Source organism: Centruroides sculpturatus, unplaced genomic scaffold (assembly GCF_000671375.1).
Source record: "Centruroides sculpturatus isolate CEXI.00-Female unplaced genomic scaffold, Cexi_2.0 scaffold1134, whole genome shotgun sequence".
Taxonomy (NCBI): Eukaryota; Metazoa; Arthropoda; class Arachnida; order Scorpiones; family Buthidae; genus Centruroides; species Centruroides sculpturatus.
In genome coordinates this window covers 84541-103416 of record NW_019385510.1, presented here as the reverse complement: position 1 = coordinate 103416, position 18876 = coordinate 84541, and the positions used below count along the sequence as shown (strand labels likewise).

At 28.0% G+C, this 18876-nt stretch overlaps 1 protein-coding gene across 1 annotated transcript in view; it reads left to right on the top strand.

Moving 5' to 3' along the window:
- The window catches only part of LOC111639670, a 128467-nt gene extending 115131 nt beyond the window's left edge, over window positions 1-13336 (top strand). The window contains 12 exon segments of the mRNA XM_023385583.1: window positions 7122-7219; window positions 8762-8895; window positions 9069-9142; window positions 9251-9373; window positions 9458-9609; window positions 9722-9976; window positions 10059-10212; window positions 11359-11524; window positions 11593-11773; window positions 11861-12053; window positions 12603-12776; window positions 13131-13336. Coding sequence (XP_023241351.1) covers window positions 7122-7219; window positions 8762-8895; window positions 9069-9142; window positions 9251-9373; window positions 9458-9609; window positions 9722-9976; window positions 10059-10212; window positions 11359-11524; window positions 11593-11773; window positions 11861-12053; window positions 12603-12776; window positions 13131-13321 — 1895 coding nt within the window. The 3' untranslated portion in view covers window positions 13322-13336.
- Window positions 13337-18876: the final 5540 nt, after the last annotated feature.

Sequence of the window (18876 nt, the reverse complement as noted above, 5' to 3'; positions counted from 1 at the left end):
ATAAAGATCGCAAGATTCACAAATTCGTTATATAAATTTAAGGCGATTAAACTTGAAAAAAATCGAAAAAATTTCAATAAAATAAAAAGAAATTATTCAAAACTTCCTTCTTGGTTAAATTATGATAAGTTTGTAAGTAATTTAAATTACTTTTTTTAGAAATTTATTTTGTGAAATCAAAATTTAATTAAAAAGAAAGAAATTCTGGATCTTAATTAGAAAGCAATTTTTAAATAAATTTATCTTCATTAAGATATGTTTATGTATATTAAAATATAAAATTACTTTATTTTTAAAATCAATAAAATAATATACAACCCTCATTTAAAAAAAGATAATGTTATAATGGATGTACACCAATTAATGTAAATTATAATACTGTTTAAATTCATCCAAATCGATTTTTTTATAAGGGCATTTGGTCAAGGTTATTAGATTTTTTTAAAATTTATAATGTTTATATTATTTTTTCTTTTACTTGAAAAAATACATTGTATTTTGTATATAAATATCTTGAATTATTTTGTTGAAAATTCAAAATAATTTAATTCTGTGAAATTATTTTTGTTGATGTAAATATTCTTTTTATTCTTAAAAAAAATCTTTAAAATGTCTTCAAATACTTTTCTAAGGTAATTTTAAGGTATTTTAAATGCTTTAATAGTTCATTTTAAGGCATTTAAAAATTAGAACTGAAATAATTAATTTAAAATATTTTAGAGTAATTAGAAGGTTGTAATACTATTATTGATTGAATTATTTTTAAAATATTATTCAATATAAAATATAAATTATCTTTAGTAACAAAGAATTTCAAAAAATCTGAATAATGAATAATAATTTGAGTTTGATATTTTCTGAATTTATTTAATAAATAAATATTATTTTTGATTATTTCTTGAACTGATTAGTGTTTTTTCCAACGTTAATAGTTATTTTAAATCCGAGAATATGTAAGATACAAGAATAAATACAAGTATACTAGCACAACACCCTCATACAACAGTTTTTGTATACCCATTCACAAATTTGGTACACAGAAAATGTAAACCTACTTTGATAATTACAAATTTAATGTTCACTTAATAAGAACCTGTTGTACGTTTTAATTTATGCAATTGAAGGTATGTAAATCCCGTGCAAATCAATCCCGTTGAAAAATAATGCTTTACTATTATTTTAGCTTATTTAAGCTATTATTAGCTTAAAATGAAACATTGATTTACTTACTGCGTCTTCTTATGTATAATACAGCTGCCATAATCTCAGGAAAAACATTTAATTGAGCCGTTTATTTTGAAAGTGGGGCAAGTCCATTTTTGAAAAAAATGGAGATAATGGTAGTTATAGATAAAACTTGTTATGATCTTTTTATTTTTAAACAATTTATAGTAAAAAAAAAATTCGGATTCTAGTATTTGGGAGATGGAAGTTTTAGCTCTTAACAGTATTGAAAATATGTTTATTTTGAAAGTGGTGCAAGTCCATCTTAGATTGAAATTATTTTTGACCGCACATATTATGGCAAAATTTAGCTCCGGTTGCTGTATGGTGAAGCAATGTGATCATTTGACATCATGTCTGAAATCTAGGGTGTTTCTATCTATCTATCTTTGATATTGAAAGTCGGTGGTTGTACAATATTTCATAAATAACAAAAAGTATATCTTAATTTTGTGTTTCGATAATAATAGGTTTACTTCCAACACCAAGAAATATAAGCGGAATATGTATGTATTGAATCAAAGCTTCCACAATTTTCATAATGATGAAGTTAGTATGTATGTTTGGGATGAAACTATAGCATCCCGAGGAGCACAAGAAGTAGCATCTTGCTGTTTGAAGCACTTACAGACTGTGACAACCCAAAAACACATTATAGCTTATAGTGACATGTGCACTGGCCAAAATAGAAACATAAAGTTGGCCTTAATGTGGATGAAAATTGTTCAGTCTGGTGACAATGAAATAAATATCATTGATCACAAATTTTTATTTTCAGGACATTCATTTTTACTGAACGATCGTGATTTTGGAGTGGTAGAAATGGCAATCCGGAAAGCCAGTTCCTTGTATATTCCCCAGGATTACTATAAACTAATACGAAATTGTCGAAAACATAATAAATTTTTAGTACATGAAATGAAACGCGAAAATTTTTTTTCAACCCAACCTCTGGGGAAAGCAGTTTTAAAAAGAAACAAAAATACCGATGGAGAAACCGTGAATTGGTTAAATATATGCTGGATCAGATTTACAAGGGATGCACCATACAAAATGTTCTACAAAACTTCGATAGAACGAGATGCTGAATTTAAAATTATCGATTTGTCACCACAACGAGGAAGACCAAGTAATTTCGGAAATATAAAGTTATCTTTTCTGTATGAAAAAAGGAGATCTATTACATCTGAAAAATACAAGGACATGATGGATTTATTACCATATATACCTCCCGTTCATCATGAATATTTTAAAATGTTAAATCCTGAATAAAATTCATTTAATTATACCTACGTATAAACTGAAAATGTATAATTTCATTGAAATTCTTAATAAAACTGAATTTTTTTTTGTTATGTTATATTTTCTACTAGAATATTCTTTGTTTTGTTTCACTTTTTATCAAATGAATAAATATTTATAAAAATTTGAATAGTATTTTGTTTTTATTATTAAAAAAAGGCTGATGCAACTGAAAAAATTCCCAATTAAATGAACGATTACAATAATTCATTAATTTTGAAAGTGAGGCAAGTCCATTTAGTTATAATGAAACTCTTACTTTTTTAGTCAGCACTGTAAACACTATTGGATTATAAACTTACATTATCTGGTACCACAAAATATTAAAAATATATCTATTAACACTTACCAATATTTTTAAATTTATTGAAGTGCAAACCTTTAAATATCTCACAATAACAAAAATTGGACTTGCCCCATTTTCAAAATAAACGGCTCAATTAATGGTAGACTACCATATACGTTTTGATCTAATGTTTGTACTATTAAACACAGAATAAACATTATGTCTATTCTGTGGTCATTCTGTCTATCCTACCCATCTTGCATCTTGTGCTTATTTAGATCACTATGAATAACATGACCAGTGGACACCAATGGCGAACATTTTGAATTTTGAAATGCTGTTACATAATTCAATGATATGATATATTGGTCTAAATTATACGTTGTAATAAAACTATCTAATTGTTACTTTTCAAAAAAATCTAAAACCTAGATATTCAACAGTCAATAGCGTGTAATTGAACTCGGTGCCAATGTTTAAGGGATAGTTTCTAGGGCAGTGATGGCGAATCTGTGACTCGCGCGACGATTTCACAGTACTACATTAAATATTTAGAAAGTATTAAGGTTTTATAAATTATAAAAATATATTTGATCGATTTCAAGCCCACCAGTGCCGAGTGGATAAAACCACTGGACATTGATTCGAGGGTTCGCGCATGGCCAACGGGCTGGTTACGTGGAGTTTTCTGGGTTTTATTTGTATTTGTAACACCTAAACATGGCCCAGTTTCTCATCAAAGACCTCCCGGAAGCATTTTTATCAGAAGATCGCCCACGTGTCGCGTTGCCGTAGCCAAATGAATTTGAAAACTTTGCGCATGTACTGTAGTATGAAAGCGGGGTTCTAAACTTATTAGTCTGAAAGGCCTAATTAAAGTCTTAAAGGTCATTGATTATGAAACTCAGAAAAATTATTATCAAATAAATAACAGATTCCTATTAAATGAAATCTTTGTTTCTGTTTTAATCAATTTTCATTATATTTACATTTATATAGAGTTTATTGTTATTTTTGTCATATAGATTAAAAAGAAAAACAAGTGAAATTTGTAAGCAGTTTTTATTATTTTTAATTATTCAAACGAAATATTTGATCCGGGATTCGGAGTTAATAAAATTCGAAATCAATTTTGGGAAAAAATGTTTGCCATCATTTTCTAGGGTCAAAAATAAGCTTAACATCCTCTATAAAGGTTTTCAAGATTCTATTTCGTTTTCAAGATTTGGCCTGACAAAAAATTATAACAGTAACCATTTTAAACTTCTTTTGCTTTTCAAGTATTTTCGTTTTATTGTAAAACGAATGTGATCTAAATGGAACTAAATCAAGTGGATAAAATGCTTTCTTTACATTTATTACAGCAGGCCTTCTTGGACATTTACTTACCTCAATCCTATGACAAAAAGAAACATTAAAACATACAAAATTACTTTAAAAACTTGACAATTCTAGTGTTAGTATTTTGGCGGAGAATACGAAAATTAGCTTTTTTTGGTAAGCCATATGTAGAAAACGAAGTGAATTTTGGAAAATCTTTATAGACGATTTTAGGCTTATTTTTGCCCCCAGAATCTATCTTTAAAATATTCACACCGAGTTCAATGACACCGTATTTATACATGTACTGTATACTTTGAATCATTCTGTATCTTTTTTTTTGTAGACAAAATTTTTGAATTGAATAAATTAAATAAAAATTCTACTTTATTCTTTTCTGAATTTACAATTCTGTCTTCAAATTTTTATTTTTGCTACGTACATATATTGAAAATAATTTATAAACTATTGAGATATTTTATAACATAATTGTTTGGAATTGTATAATATTAAGATAAACTTTTTTACTCTTTATTTCCGGCCAACCTTTGACCGAGAGGACACTACCACTGAACACTGGTCGTGGGTTCGCGCCTGACCAACGGAATGGCCACGTGAAGTCTTCATGTGTCTAACACCTAAATAGAACCAATTTCCCACACAAAGTGCAACGGGAGGAGTCCAATTCTTGGCAGATCGCCCATGTGTTGCGTTGTCGTATATCTTCAAACCAAATCAAACTCTTTCTTTCTTCAAGCATTAAAGACTTTTTTTCTATGGTCATCATGGACTGGATGAGGAGCTACATTAGCTAGGCAGGGATTACGAAGTAGTTCTTCAAACTATCTGTGAAGATTATGAAAATCCGGATTTGAACTCGGATCTTTTAGTATGAGAACCCAAACTCAAGCTCTGATTCTCAGAAATCTAAAATTCTGATAAACCCGAGATTCTTACTGTAGACGACTAACGCCTTAGCTACAGGGCCTCAAAATATAACATAAAGTGTTTTAAATAATAATTAAATTTTTATATAACACTAATTTATACTTCTCTTTTTTGTATTTAAGGACATAATTTTTTATCAGAAAATTATTTAAATTAAAAGAAACCAATATTATTACTTTATAAAATATTTTAACGCTTTTTTATACAAATTTTTAATTTGTATAAGAACTTCTAAGAAAATTCATCGCGGAAATTTAATTAAAAAATCATTTTAAATAGATTAAATAAGAATTTTTATTAAATAAATTATAAGACAAGAGAACAAAGAATATTTGAATTATATGCTTTTGTAGTAGAGCAGAATTTTATTTTTATTTTGTAAATAAACTGTATACTTTTTCCATTCTATATTTAAAAAATTCAAATAAATATTTTGAGTTTTCTTTATGATGGGAAAATTCATATTCTAAACAGATGTTAGATTCTTCAATATCTTATTTCATGTTTCTAAAAATTTCACTCTCTGAAGAAAATGTTTACGTTAAAAAACTATCTTTAAAAATTGGAATTTACTTTTATGATAATTTATATTTTTATATATTTTTAAAATTTTGTTTTTTATATATAAAAACAATTTAATGAAAATTTTTTACGTATTATGTCACAAAAATTTAATCTGAGTAATTTTAATAAGAATTTTTAATAATTTAATAATACAAGTTTAATCAAAATAATACTCACAACCTTAACAATTTACTTCATATTAATTACAGTCAAATCTCGATATAGTGTCTTTCTTAATTAATGTCACTTTTAGAAGGAAACAAATAGTGGCGCTAAATAGAAGTTTGTACGTGCTTTATGACAAAAGATGCTATCAAATGAAAATATAAGTATCAAAGCTCCTAACAATATCTCTCAATCCTTCATTAAAGGTCCAGGTATTGGTCTACGTTGAAGGATACACAGTACGCTATATAAACTATAGCTTAGAGCAGGGGTGGCCAACCTTTTGCATACAATGCGCCAATTTTCTGACAGACGAGTTCAGATGCGCCATATAAATCGAACACTTTTTATATAGTCTTACGTTCAATGTTAGGGGTTGATAAATAGAGATAAGAATAAATCTGCTTCGCTTAGGGGAGAAAAGGGAATAATTTAATCACGCAGTTGAATTAATTAATTTATGACAGTTTATTGAAGCATCAATTTACAATAGTAACAATGATCTCCTGTACAAGAGGGTGATTGCTTGATGATGGTGCTATAGCTGCCAGAGTCTCGTTTGGTGAAGATTACTCTGCACCACAATTATTGGCACTGAAAACGAGATCAGCTTGGAATAACTCTAATCACAATAAATGTTTTCAACCATTTACACGCCTGTAAACTGATCGGAAATAAAGATCGCAAGATTCACAATACATGCATATACTGTAATTTACTATGTAGAGAACACTCATTTTATCTGCAAAATAGACTGTAACGAATTGTGCAACAAATGAACTTGCCAAGACAGATTATAAAAAATTTATTTTTCTATATAATATTTGTAATCGCAAAAAAATTTTACTGGCAATTTAAAAAAAAAAAAAAATTTTAAAAAAAACTGGCAATTTTACTCAGAGCTAACTGAAGCGCCACTTGTAATCGTCCAATGCGCCAAGTTTGGCGCATGCGCCACGTTTTGGCCACCCCTGGCTTAGAGCCTCATGCTACGAATCAATAGCTTAAGGCTTTTTAATTTATTATTATTTGTTGGATAAGAACGATCCCTTATACTGTTACAGCTTAGAGTCACAACTCTAAACTGGGTCCTGACCCTATGTACAGTCTGCACACATTAATGAGATAATCAAATTCATGCTACCATCTCCCGCTTTTTAAAATAATTTCTCGTTGCTTTTTATTATGACTCATTTCATTCTTAATAAATGATGATGAATTTTAATTTTTAGATCGAAATAAAGTTTCATAAAAAATTTAGAATAAAAGTTGATATGAATACTAAACTATTATTTTTTTTTCATTTTTTCAGTTATTTTAGAAAACGAATCTCCAAATAAGAAATTTTCAGTTTTTTATCTTGTAGTTGAATCAGCCTCAAATAAGCCTCAAAATGTTGGAAAATTTAAGGTAAAGAAATTATTTTAAACATAATTGTTTAAGATCAATATAATTTTAAAATTTTCAGAATTTTCAATTCGGGTATATTCATTAATTTAAGTTTAAATATATTTATATGGTGCGTTATTTTCATTTATATTTCTAGAAATCAAGCAAAACTTTATTTATAAATTTAAAATCAATTTTCAAATAAGCTGTCTTCGTTAAATTAGATGAATAGATTGGCAACTTGACAATTTGAATTGAAATTAGCAATGTTGTCAACTTATTGTATTTCCATTTGCATACTCAGTTTCAGTGTTGCTGCCTTAAGAGAAGCTCTCAGTAGAATAACTCACTCCAAAGTTTTGTTAATTATGAATTTCAATATAAAAAAATTACTACTAAAGTTTTATTAACAAACATAAAAGTTGTTGCACTCTAACCGTATTTTGCTGAAGAATTGTAACATTAGTTAAATTCCAGGATAGTACAGCACAATTAAAATAACTTGTCACTTTCGTTAATTTCGTATCTATCCAAGATGATTGTGCAAGCAGCAATAATATATACTGCAAACATTGCTTTTAATTGTTTTTAGTTAAATAGACACCATTAAATCAATTATTCAGAGAATTTCATAAATGACAGGAGTTTTAATTAATCAAAATATCTATGTACTCTCCATGTTCGTAATAGAAATATAGCTTACTCTGCTTTACTAAGCGATAATTACTTGTATCACAAATGCTATGCATTCTTAGCTGTTAACAAAACAATTTCAATTATCTCGAGATTTAATAGAGTGACAAGACATTGTGATCTCTTTCTACACAGAATTATTTTCATATTACCCAGGGAAGAAAGTATGTATATCATACCATAATTGTAAAACACCTTAACCAGAAAAAACAGTTCTGATTTAAAGTATTTTCGAAGAATATAATAATTTAAATATAAAAAATTAAAAATATTCGTAAGTAAACTTTTATAAATATCAATTATGTAATATTTATTCACATCTAAATTCCTATTGTATTCATCTTATTAAATTACATATTTTTATTGATGATATATCCTTTCAATATTAAGTTCACATTTTAATTATATATTAGTGTAATTAAAATGTTATTAAAATTAATTTAAACTGTTTTCTTGTAATGAATTTAAAAATATGATAAAATAACGAAATTTTTAAAGATTGTGTGCATTTATCACTATTTTAATCAACCAATCTATGAAGATTGTTATATAAATTTATTTTATTAATAAATTCATTCAAAGATTAATTTTTGTTATAATCTATGTCAGGAATGGTAAACTTTTTTGAGCCCACGTGCCATATAGTAAGATTGTTTAAAGATGTTTATGCGTGCCAAAGTTATAGACTCTAAATAACGATAATTTAAAAATTAAAGGGATGTGTTTTAATCGTAAGATACGTTACGTGCCAGATGATTTCTCCTTACGTGCCACTTTGGGCACGCGTGCCCTAGGTTCGCCATTCCTGATATGTCCTTCAGCTGTTTAAAAAGTATATAGGTTTTTATTTGTTTTTACAATATTTTACAGGTTACAGACAAAATACTTTCAACATTTTCTCATTCTTGCCCTAATACAATTATGTACACGTCAACAGTACCAAAAAGTCAAATTCAGGTTTCGTGGGTGGCACCAGGAATTGATTCTGAATGTGTAGTTTTCAAGTAGGTTCATTTGATTTTAATCCAAATACGCTTGAACTTCTTTCTGCAGGTTTTATCTCATATCTGCTGAAGTTTTCTTTGTATATTTATTTTTTAAATGCGTTTAACTATATTATTTTTAAATTTAAATTTAGAAACTCTCTTAGCAATGCGAAATATGGTTTTTTTTTCAGAGCGACAGTTTTGGATATCCTAGATTTTTGGCATCAAGATGAGGGAAGATTAACGTTAAATCTATGTCAAGGAGGAAAGTTATTTTGTATAATAATATATTAGTTATATAAAACAATCATTTTTATTTGAAAATATATTAAAATAATAATTATTTCTTAATATCTATAAATTATACGTACAGAACTAGACAATAATGTACAACCGGAGATTCTCGAAAAGTGTTGTGCATGCGAAGAAGCCATGTATGAACTTGTTTTTGAATGTTTATGGTCAGAACATACCCATCCAAAAGATTTTCCAGCGGGTAATATAATAAATTTACTTCATTAACATAAAATTTTCACATTTTAAAAAATTAAAATGAAGTTCTATAGTGGTATAATTTTAGATCGATTCCGTACTAACTTTTCGACAATTATGGGCGCTACTCATTCTGCCGATTTTCGAATATGGGATTATAATCAAAAAGCAAGCCAAGGTATTGCTGAATTTGCAGAAGATGGTACGATTGAGACATTGCAAACAGAATTAAAATTGCAAGTAAGAGTTTAATTAATAATTTTAAACTCAAAATTTGAAAAATTCGTTATTTGTTTCGAAGTTTGCAGAAGTATATATATTTGTGAAATTAATTGAAAATAATTTTTTACAGTCAGACAAAATTCGCACAGTCATTAAAGTTAAAGGTCTCGACGCTCCTACACTCTATGACAAAACTTTTACAATATTTCGTACAGACAAAGATCATCATTTGTTATCCATATTAAGCAAATTAATTCCAAGCCCAGACTGGGTTGTAGGAGTACCTGCATTAGAATTATGTCTAAAAAACTGTTCTTGGATTCATAGCAGAATTTTAAATCTTTTTCCTATAGATATAGGAATCATTGAAGGAATCACTTATAATGTAAAAATCTAAAATTATTTTCTTTGTGATTTTCCATAAGTTTCGTGTTTATAATGTATATATATATATTTATTTATTAAAGGCTTCTAAGACGAAAACCATTCCTCAAGCGCCAATTCGACCTATTAAAGCTACTTATCCAACTCATCAAGAATCGCCTTTCTATAATGTTCTGAATCCTATTGCAAAGATTATTATTACTCGACAACGATTGTTTCAGAAAGACTGCACTTCTGGTAAGATTATAGGAGATTGTGTTCTGGTTTTACTTTCTAGGCTGTTTAAATATAACAGAAGGAAAGTATGGCGATCGGACAAAAAATGATTCCAGGAGTTTAACATATTTGGACTTAAGGACTTTGAAACGTCGAGAAATGCAAAGAAAGGTTTGGGATTTTTTCTGTATTTATGGATGTCAGTATATGAGGCATAATTTTGTTCACTCATTTTGAAACTTAAAAACGTCTGTGCTTTATGCCGAAAATTTCTGAAATTTTGCAGAGAGGTTTTTATATTATGGGGATTGATGCTATTAAATCTTAATAGTTAAAAGTCCAGGGGGTAGGGAGATAGAGGAAGATCATGTATTATATCTCGACTAGGGTCGGACTTAATGAAGATTTTACACGTTATTAGCATTTATAATTGTTTATAAAATTCATTTCTATCCTAAGCTTTTTGCCATTTTATAATAATTAATAATATAAATTTTTTTAAAATAAAATATCATAGCAGATGGTGCAGAACACAATTTTAAGTTTTTTGCCGGGAAAGTTACGTAACTTGTTGCTGGAATTTTTACGTAGAAAGGATACATTTTTTAAAAAATTAATTAAAGATCGTATATCACCTGTTTAAAAAATATATAGGCTATTACTTTTATTTGTTTTTATAATATTTTACAGGTTACGGACAAAATACTTTCAACATTTTCTTATTCTTGCCCTAATACAATTATGTAAAAGTATTTATGTACAATACTTTTACATAATTGTGTTAGTATTGTAATAAATGTACAATTATGTATGTACAGTACATTAATACAATACACATCGACAATACCAAAGAGTCAAATTCAGGTTTCAATGATTAAAACTTGTTAATAACTATCAAATCAATAAAATATACTTTTATTATAAAACATAATATTATAATTTTATTATAAAACATAACATAATATTATATTATAAAACATAACATTATAATTTTATTATAAAACAGCATATAAATTTATATCTGTCTCAAACTCTTTACGTAGCATATTTCTGAAATCTTCAAGACTGCCTTTCTTTACTGTAATAACATAAATATTTTGAATCATAAACTAAATTTTAATGTAGTCCACAAGAATTCAAATATATATGTGTATATATTTTTTTAAGCATTGGAAACGTGTCCTGTCACCGAGTGGTCACCTTGGAGTCCATGTAGTTCGACTTGTGGAAAAGGAGTTCAGAAGAGAACTAGAAATTATTTAAATGGATTTATTCCACAGAAAGATTGCCGTTTAATCGAAAAACAAACATGTTACGCAGGATTATGCAATAAGTAAGAAGTTTGAATGTTTTTATGATGTTTCCTCTTTCACCAAATTAAAGATTTTCATTTACAAACAGCAGGGATTCAGCAATACCATCATATCTATGTAAAGTGTCGGAATGGGAAAGTTGGTCAGAATGTACGTGTGGTAAAGTGTATCGTGTTCGCTACAGAAAATATGAAAATCCACTTCCCATTGAAGGTTGTTCTATCCCTCTGAAGGAACAAGAAATGTGCCCAGTTACTCCAACTTGTACGGTATGGAAGTTGACATATTTTATTATATTATTTTTTTATTGAATTTTTCAAGAAAAAGAATGTAATTTGTTAAAAAATAATTTATAGCCACCACAAGAATGTGGTGTGACGCGTTGGTCAGAATGGACCCCGTGTTCTGCCACGTGTGGAGAAGGCACGAGAATTCGAACACGTTTGATACATAATCCTACCGCTTACGCCCAATGTAATATAGAATTATATCAGAATGTCACATGTACTGGTGATGCTATTGACTGCGACGATACCGAGTCTACAGCTGGTAAATAAATTTACAGCACATCTGACATATATACAAAGTATGTACGTGGTAGCCCAAAAGATATCTATCAAGCTTTATGGCTTTGATTTGAAATACAGTATTTAAAAATTGAAAAACTAAAATTTAAAAATTCGTTATAGTTGAGAGAACATATCATTTTTCACACTCAACTACAACTCTATTGTAGTTCATCCTCATTGTAAAATAAATCATGAAAGTGAAGTACTGGCCTGCATATTCTCCATATATAAATCATTTAGACTTCTTGATATCTCGAAGTTAGTGTGAACCAAACCAATTCAAAGACAGAAGGAGACGAGTATAGAATTGCAATTCCAACATATAGTCGTCAAAGTTTAACGTTAATTTTTGGAATAAAATTGAGGGCAAATATATTGAACATATTATAACATAAATCCTTGATATTGCTTACAGTAAAATTGATTATACCTTATCGTTCGTTTGCAAAAAAGCACTAAACTTGGTAGATATCTTTTGGACCATCTTGCATCTAAATAGTTATTAAACTACTTTATTGATCAATTTTAGTTTGTATGCAACCGAAAGAAGCAGGGCCGTGCCGTGGGCATTTTCCTCGTTGGTATTATGATTCGACCAAAAGAATGTGCATGACATTTATTTATGGTGGATGTCAAGGAAATGGAAACAGATTCGAACGTTTTTCAGACTGTGATAGAAGATGTGAAACACCTTTACGAAACAGTAAGTGCTTGTTTGTTCGTACAGTATTTTAAAATTAATTGTTAAAAAAGAGTTTAAATTTAATAAACAATTTTAATTGAATTAAAATACAAGATGACCCAAAAGTCATTTAATTACTGTATAAACTAAATTTTTCTCTTACTCAAATAATTTATTTACAAAATTTGAAATTTTGAAAACATTGTTCAAAATTAGCTCATAAATTGCTGAATCGCTTGCATACTACACAATTAATTAACTTTTGGGTTAATTTTGTATATTGCATTATTTTTCTAATATAAAACATTATGATAAAAATATGAAAGCCAATTTTTTCTGAAATATATAACTAAATGTTGCAAATAAATACATTAGATCTAGAACTGGGTGCCGTTGATTGTCAGTTAACAGAGTGGACTGAATGGAGTCCGTGTTCACGAACATGTGGCACGGGACGACAAGAAAGAAGGAGAATGGTTGAAAAAAATGCAAAAAATGGTGGAAAACCGTGTCCTCCTAAACTTGTTAAAAGAAGAAAATGTGAGATGCCTCCATGTAGTAAGTAATTTTTTTAATAATCTAGCTTTAAATTAGCACTAGTTTAATTTGAACACTTTCGATATGCTATTATTAATAACAATTAATCAGTTCATGAACTAATTAATCATTTCTGCAGACATCCCTTAAAGAGGTATAATTGGTTTTTAATAAGTGTTCCAAGATTCCGTACTCTTCGTGTCCTTTCAGCAATTTTGAGATGCTCTTGCCCAACATTTCTCAAACGTTTTGCTCGCGCGACCAAATATATTTGTTTGCAATGGTTCCGCGTACAAAAACAAATTATTTATCGATCCATTTGTGCCAAAATTCACCCGTTATTGGTTTTTTAAACCTAAAAGTTTAAATAAACAAGGAAATATTTTCAAAACCGTTACAACCTTTAAAGACTTTATGAGTACGACCTTAGATAAAATATTTATTTTGATGTTATTCAAAATAGAGACGAGAAATCAATTTCATGTACATACATTTTATAACTTTAACTCTATTACTAAATGACGATAGCTAAAAGAAAGAAAGTCGTTAAAAGTTTTCAATACTTAACAGATGCATCTACTGTCCATAGTTCTTAGAGAATATTACAGTAATAAAATTATTACAAGTATTTCTACGGAAGGTAATATTATTTCGCGACTCATAGTTTGAGGAACGCTGCTCTTGCCTCTTTATGCTTTTTTCTCAGGCTGCATTTATACTGCCAACGACAACGACCACATATCCTAAACGATAACAACGGCTTGTCTTTCGTCTTGTTTGTTCGTCGCCAAAGCGTTCACATTGTTCATTGGTTTTCGTCTTACAGCATGCACAATGTCCGTGGCTTTCTGAGCTTATAGATCGGACTCGTCTCTTTTAAAATTGGATATACAGTGTAAAATGTAAATTCTTCGACGTCGACAGCTGAATTTATTACTTTTCTTAAGGAAAATATCAAAACATCGGAGGTGAATTATAGCTATTCATATTGAGAGAAAAAGACAAGGAGATTTCCATGCTTTGGTTAATAAAAAGACATCGAAGGATTTTTTAAAATATTTTCTACCATCTATTAAGTTTCGTAGGGTTTCTTTCTTCGACACACGAAATTAGCGGTTCCTCCATCTTGTTCAAAGAATTATGGGAAGTTCACGTTGATTGGCCAATACCGTTAAGTAAACTGACGTTGACTTCGTAAATTGAGTCTTACAAGAATCTAGCTCTCTGGTAAACATTAGTTCTAAATTATGCCGCTACGGCGAACAGCGCCAGTCTCAGCAACTGGATTTGTCACTTTCGGGTCGTTGTTACAAGCCTTATCATTTGTTTATCATACTCTCAACGTTGTTGAACTCGTTATACATTAAATGAATTGGAATGTAGTGAGTGTGGTTTAAAATATACCGGTACAATACTTGTGTTTTCTATTCATAATTATAAATTATAAATGCTTTGTTCGAAATTATTAGTTAAAAGTGAAAATAAAATAAATTTATAAATACGTGTACGGCTCACGTATTTATAAAATCTAAGTGACTCGTACAACATGGAATTCATATAACACGGAATTATCTACAGTGTTATAGGGGGTCTACTGTATTGTCTGTCGGAACAGTCTAGGCCACATAATTGATGCGCGATAATACATTTTAAATAACAGGCTCGTTAGATCGTTACTTCCGATCGGATATATATACATTAAAATGTATATATATATACATTGCTAATAACCAATATTTTCTCAAATTAAGTACAGTATTCTATTCTTTCCGTTGTAACATAAAAAGAATAAAAGAATATGAATATAACCAAAATTTCACTTGGATTGGAGAAAAATAGCAGTAGTTATAGGGAATTCACAAAACCCCTACACACACACAGAAAGAGAGAGATAGAGAGATAGACGATGGCTTATCGCTTTTATATTTTTAACGGGATAAATGAAACTAACAATCGAAAAACAAACTGTATAACAATTTTGAAATTACATTTTATATAATTTCATATGAAATAAAATGTAACCCAGTACCGTTGATTTTTTTATCCCTGTTCATAATAAATACTATATAAAATACGAGTAATCGTTTTACATTTTACTAATTTTGTATAAAAATTATAATTTTTTGAAGCACTCAATTAGAACTTTAATATTCAATTAGCATTAATATTCAACAAAATTTTTCATTAAGTACTATATTTATTTTGTTTATTATTTGTTTGACTGACTGCTAACTTTTACTTAAGCTAGTAGAATATATAATTTTTTAAAATACTTAATCACTCAGTTTTCAATTTGGTTCCAATTCACTCTGCTAACTTTTGTCTGCCAGTTAAAAGGGGTATATTGTAACTGTTTTACTGGAGATGTACAGTAATGTATTATACGATTATATCATTAACTCATTCGTTTCAAACAATAGAAGCATTAGTATAAATTACATTACATTTGCATTTTATGTTAAAAAATATGTTCCTAAATCCTTTTAAAATTCATAAGATACATTTTTACTTTCTTGGCTGTTATACATAACAGAGGGAAGGTATGGCGATCGGTCAAAAAATGACCCCCAAGACATTTTTGAACTCAGAGGACCTTGAAACGTCGACATGCAAAAAATTCGATGGTGTTTTTGCAAATATGAATGTTAGTGTGTGGGGCACGATTTTGTTATTCCCTTTGAAACTTAATAAGTTCTGTGTTTTTGTCGAAAATTTCTGAAATTTTGCAGGGGTGTTTGCGTATTTGGGAGATCGATGCCATTAAATTTTGGTGGTTAAATATCTACGGAGTGGGGAGATAAAGGGAGGTCGTGCCGTATTTCGAGTAGAGTCGGACTTAATGAACATTTTACTCGTTATTAGCATTTACAATTTTTTTATAAAACCCGTCCCTATCCTCAAAATTAAGCTTTTTGCCATTTTATAATAGTTTAAAAAATGTAAAGTTTTAAAATAAAATACCATATCAGATAGCGCCGCACATGCAGTTTTAAGTATTGCCGAGATAGTTAAGCAACTCGTGGCTGGATTTTTTAAATGTGTTTTTAACCAGATTTAAGACCTCGTGCTTTTACGTTCTTAATATGCGTTAAAAGGCCTTCTAAATGCTATAATTTAGGGCTTCAACAAGTTTAAATCAAGCCAAATAACGTATCAAATCTTCGTATACCGGCTCATGCTAACTTGTAAAATAATTTACGTCTTGAAAACGTAATTATTGTAAAATTAAATTTAAAAANTTTTAGATATCTTGTTCATTTGTTTTATGCCTATTTTATTTTATTTGCTTTTGACAAAGATTTTGATCAGTTTATTTTATCAGAATATATTTTAAGAAATTTTTTAAAAATTTTAATGAGTAATAAAAAGAAAATTTTTATTCTTGACCAATTCAATATATTTGATTTGACTGGAACTAGATTTAGACACTTTTTTTATTTTTCAGAAACAAAATTTTCCATAAAATTGTAACATTTTACTCATTTGTTTACATTTTAATTTTTTTATATGCCTTTTTACAATGAAGTTTTGTAAGAAGTAAAAGTTGTTTGTTTTAGTGAAGACATGTGCCTTCCCTAATAAACTGAATGGTAATTCAAATGTGTTACATTCCAGAGTTATTTAAATCCTAAAAATATGAAAAAGCATTTGAGAATTTTCAAAATTAGCTTTTCTTTTGAAATAAAAAATTTCAATAAAGAAAACAATGACGTTACTTGTAATTGCTCTTCCATCTCCTCCTAGCTTCTGTTGTGTAATGATTTGCATACCACATGTTACCACAATAGCAGCATTGCCAAGGTAATACTAAAGGCAAAAAAAGAAGTTAAGTTCTCCTCATTTTTATTTGATTTTTTTTATAAAATTGCAATTTCTAGATTGCGTTTATGTAACATGGAATGAATGGGGTCCTTGTAGTGTAACGTGTGGTACAGGAATACAAAATAGGAGAAGGGAAGTGAACTATGAAGAAACACCATCAGATATTGAATGTAATTTCAAACAAGAACATAAATATTGTTATCTGCCATACTGCAATTACAGTTAATGTATGTAAAATGAGAAAAATTACATATTATATGGTGTGTATTTTATTGTAATTTTACATTACACCTATAAAAAAACAATTGTTTTTTTAATTCCCTGAATTTGACTTCAATATTACAATCATATAAGTGATTTAAAATAAATAATTTTGTTAAATTTTTGTTATTGTATCAATTATTTAACGTTATAAATTCGAAAAGAAGTTACAACACAAACAGAAATTTGGACTTTATACAACAAACACATCCAGTATCGATCGTTTCCGTGTGGAAAATCATATAAAATACCATTATTGTTTGCTTAAATATACTTAAATCCTTAAGGTCGTGTTCTAATATACTTAAAATCCTTTATAACGTGTTTCAACATAAATTCAAGTTATTTTCACATAAGCTAGACAAGTTATAGTTTAAGGCCTCACGTTTAAATTTTAAAAAAAAATTATTATAGGTAGAGAAAGAAGGGCCCCTTATACAGATTTTAAGGACTATAACAAGGCCCTTAGCTTTGATTTTGAATACGTTTCCAGCTCTTCATTAGAGAAGCATCGCTTATCTTTTAATCCTTTAAATTTTCTTAAAGCTCAAAAACTATAATTTTAATGATTTAAATTTGTTAATGAACTTTCTTTAAGGTAAAATTTTAAATACTTAAGATTATTTTTTTAATTATTTAGTTTATTATTCTAAATCGCAATTTACCTACTCCACATAAAGAGCTTGTATCATTATATGGAGTAGGATATTAAAAATGGACTTGGCTATTAAAAAATTCGTAATTTTTTTTATAAATTTCGCATTATTTATGTGATATAAATGCATAAATTTATTAAGATAAACATATTTTATTGTTTATATGAAAAATTAATTAATTATTTGACAAAATATGACTATAAATAACTGATTAAATCAATAATTTAAACTCACGTTTGAGGTAATAACGTTCAAAATTAAATTAAATTAAAAGTTTAATTATCTTCAAAAAATAATAATTTTAATTTTAATTTTATCAAAACAAATTTTAAAAATTTTTAAATAATCTACAGTTAACGGAAATTTTTTAAATTATTAATTTTAAAAGTTAATTAAATGATTAAAATAATTATTTTAAAATTATTTTAAGGAAAAATTTATCAAAAACTTAAGAAATGTCCTAATGTATTTTCAAAAAAATTCAGAAGTTAAAATTAAGATTTTTAACGAATTTTTAAACACGTAAAATTCATTAGTAAATTGATATAATTCATATTAATTATATAAAAATATAATTAAAAATTAAAGAAGCAACTTTCAAAGAAAATATTTTAAAAAACCCTAACGATTTCACATCAAAAAATAATTATTTTTAAAAATTTATTTTTCTCATTATTAATAAATATTTGCTTTATCTTTACTTTCAACTAATAAGTTTTAATAATATAAAATCTGATAAATTTTTCTTTAACAAAAAATGATTGGTTGAAAACGATGAGGGGAAGAGGGAGAGTGAAAATTCAGAAAACATGATTCTCTGGATGGCATTTAGAGGGCAGCACATA